General features: G+C 53.3%; 1 protein-coding gene across 1 annotated transcript in view; it reads left to right on the forward strand.

Annotated features, from left to right (window-relative positions):
- Positions 1-248: 248 nt before the first annotated feature.
- Positions 249-1476, forward strand: part of Nup85 (nucleoporin 85) — a 43991-nt gene continuing 42763 nt past the window's right edge. The window contains exon 1 of the mRNA XM_004630092.2: positions 249-555. Within this exon, the coding sequence (XP_004630149.1) occupies positions 523-555 (33 nt within the window). The 5' untranslated portion in view covers positions 249-522. The remainder of the gene's footprint in view (positions 556-1476) is intronic.

Here is a 1476-nt window from a genome sequence, read left to right on the forward strand (position 1 = left end):
TCTGTTCATTGTATCGCTTCGGGCCTGAGAAGCGGCTACGAAGACACTAAGGCCGAGGACACGACGAAACGAGCACAGCCAGCGTCAGAAGGCAGACGCCCGCTGAACCCCAGCCCTCCGGAACCCCAGCCCTCCGGAACCCTAGCGTCAGAGCAGTTGCACCCGCCCACGCATGCGCAACCGCACGGCCTCCCGGCTCCCGCTAGCTCTGAGGACCTTTTCTGTGCCCGGCACCGGGCTGTCTCCGGCGCCGCCTGATCTGGTGAGAAAGTCTTGTGTGGGTAGCCTTCCCCTGTGCTGTTTTCCTTGACAACTTTCTTAGCACAGGAAGAAAGGACACACGTGGTAGCCACAAGAGGATGGATCGTGGCTCGGGTGAAGGCCTCTGCAGAGTTGGCGGAACTGGACCTGCAGGCACTGCAGGAGGCGCCGGCGCGGAGGTCCTTCCTCGGAGCTGCCTTAAGAGCGGGAGGCCTGATCTGGGAGCGGTGGCTGCTTGGCCGGCGAGGTCCCGGAGGCGACATGGAGGAGCTGGACGGGGAGCCGGCGGTTACCGTAAGGGCGCCCTGAACAGGCTTGTTTGCCCGCGCAGTCTGAGTAATGCGTCTGCTGTATTGCTTCAGGCTTGGCTACTTCCTTGCTATGCTTCTTCCTCCTGGCGACTCAATTGCCGGCGTCCAGAGGTGTCTGCCTTACCCGTGAGCTAGGCTCAGGCGGTAGCAGTCGCTCGGGTTTGGCTTCTTTGTAGCTTCTCAAGCGCTCACTCCGGACTTGTCACTCCACCCGTCTCTCTCGTCTTTCCAACCTTTCTATTCCTCTTTTCTCTGGGGTAATTAGACTGGACTCGGATGAAGGGGAATTTTTTTATGTTGTTGTTCCTTTCGGCTGCACTGAGCTCCCCACGACAGCACTGTGAGCTTGACTTCTACCTGTCGTGCTTTTTTTTTTTTTTTTTAAAGTTTCCTTTATTTATTTATTTATTTATTTATTTATTTATTTTTAATGGTCAGCTCAGCCCATCCTGGGAGCGGGGCTGGCATGGCATGTGGTGCTGGGGATCGAACCGAGGTCCCTGCATGCTTGCCTAAGCAGGCGCTTTAGACCACTGAGCTATCTCACCAGCCCCCCGTCGTGCTTTATTGGCTTAAGGTTTATTAAATACATTTGTTCTCTCGGGAGATTCTGTTTTTATTGCCCTGTGCTTGCTTTGAGTTCTAAAGAGTGTACATGTATCATACGTGCATAGTCTGTGGTTAAGAAGTTCATAGGCTTTAGAAGGACAGACATGTACCTGCTCCCCGGAATGCGTTTCTCTTCCTTGCTTTAACTCCTGCACTTTTTCAAATGAAAGCGCCAGCAGATTCTTTCTCTGCAAAACCATCCCCGAACTCTTTTACTAGGTCACGTATGTGCAAATTACAGGCTTTCAGAGTTCTGCAGTTCTTAGCTCTCGGTACTTTAGAAACCCCACTGAAA

The sequence above is a fragment of the Octodon degus genome, unplaced genomic scaffold (assembly GCF_000260255.1).
Source record: "Octodon degus isolate 3935 unplaced genomic scaffold, OctDeg1.0 scaffold00033, whole genome shotgun sequence".
NCBI classification, from domain to species: domain Eukaryota; kingdom Metazoa; phylum Chordata; class Mammalia; order Rodentia; family Octodontidae; genus Octodon; species Octodon degus.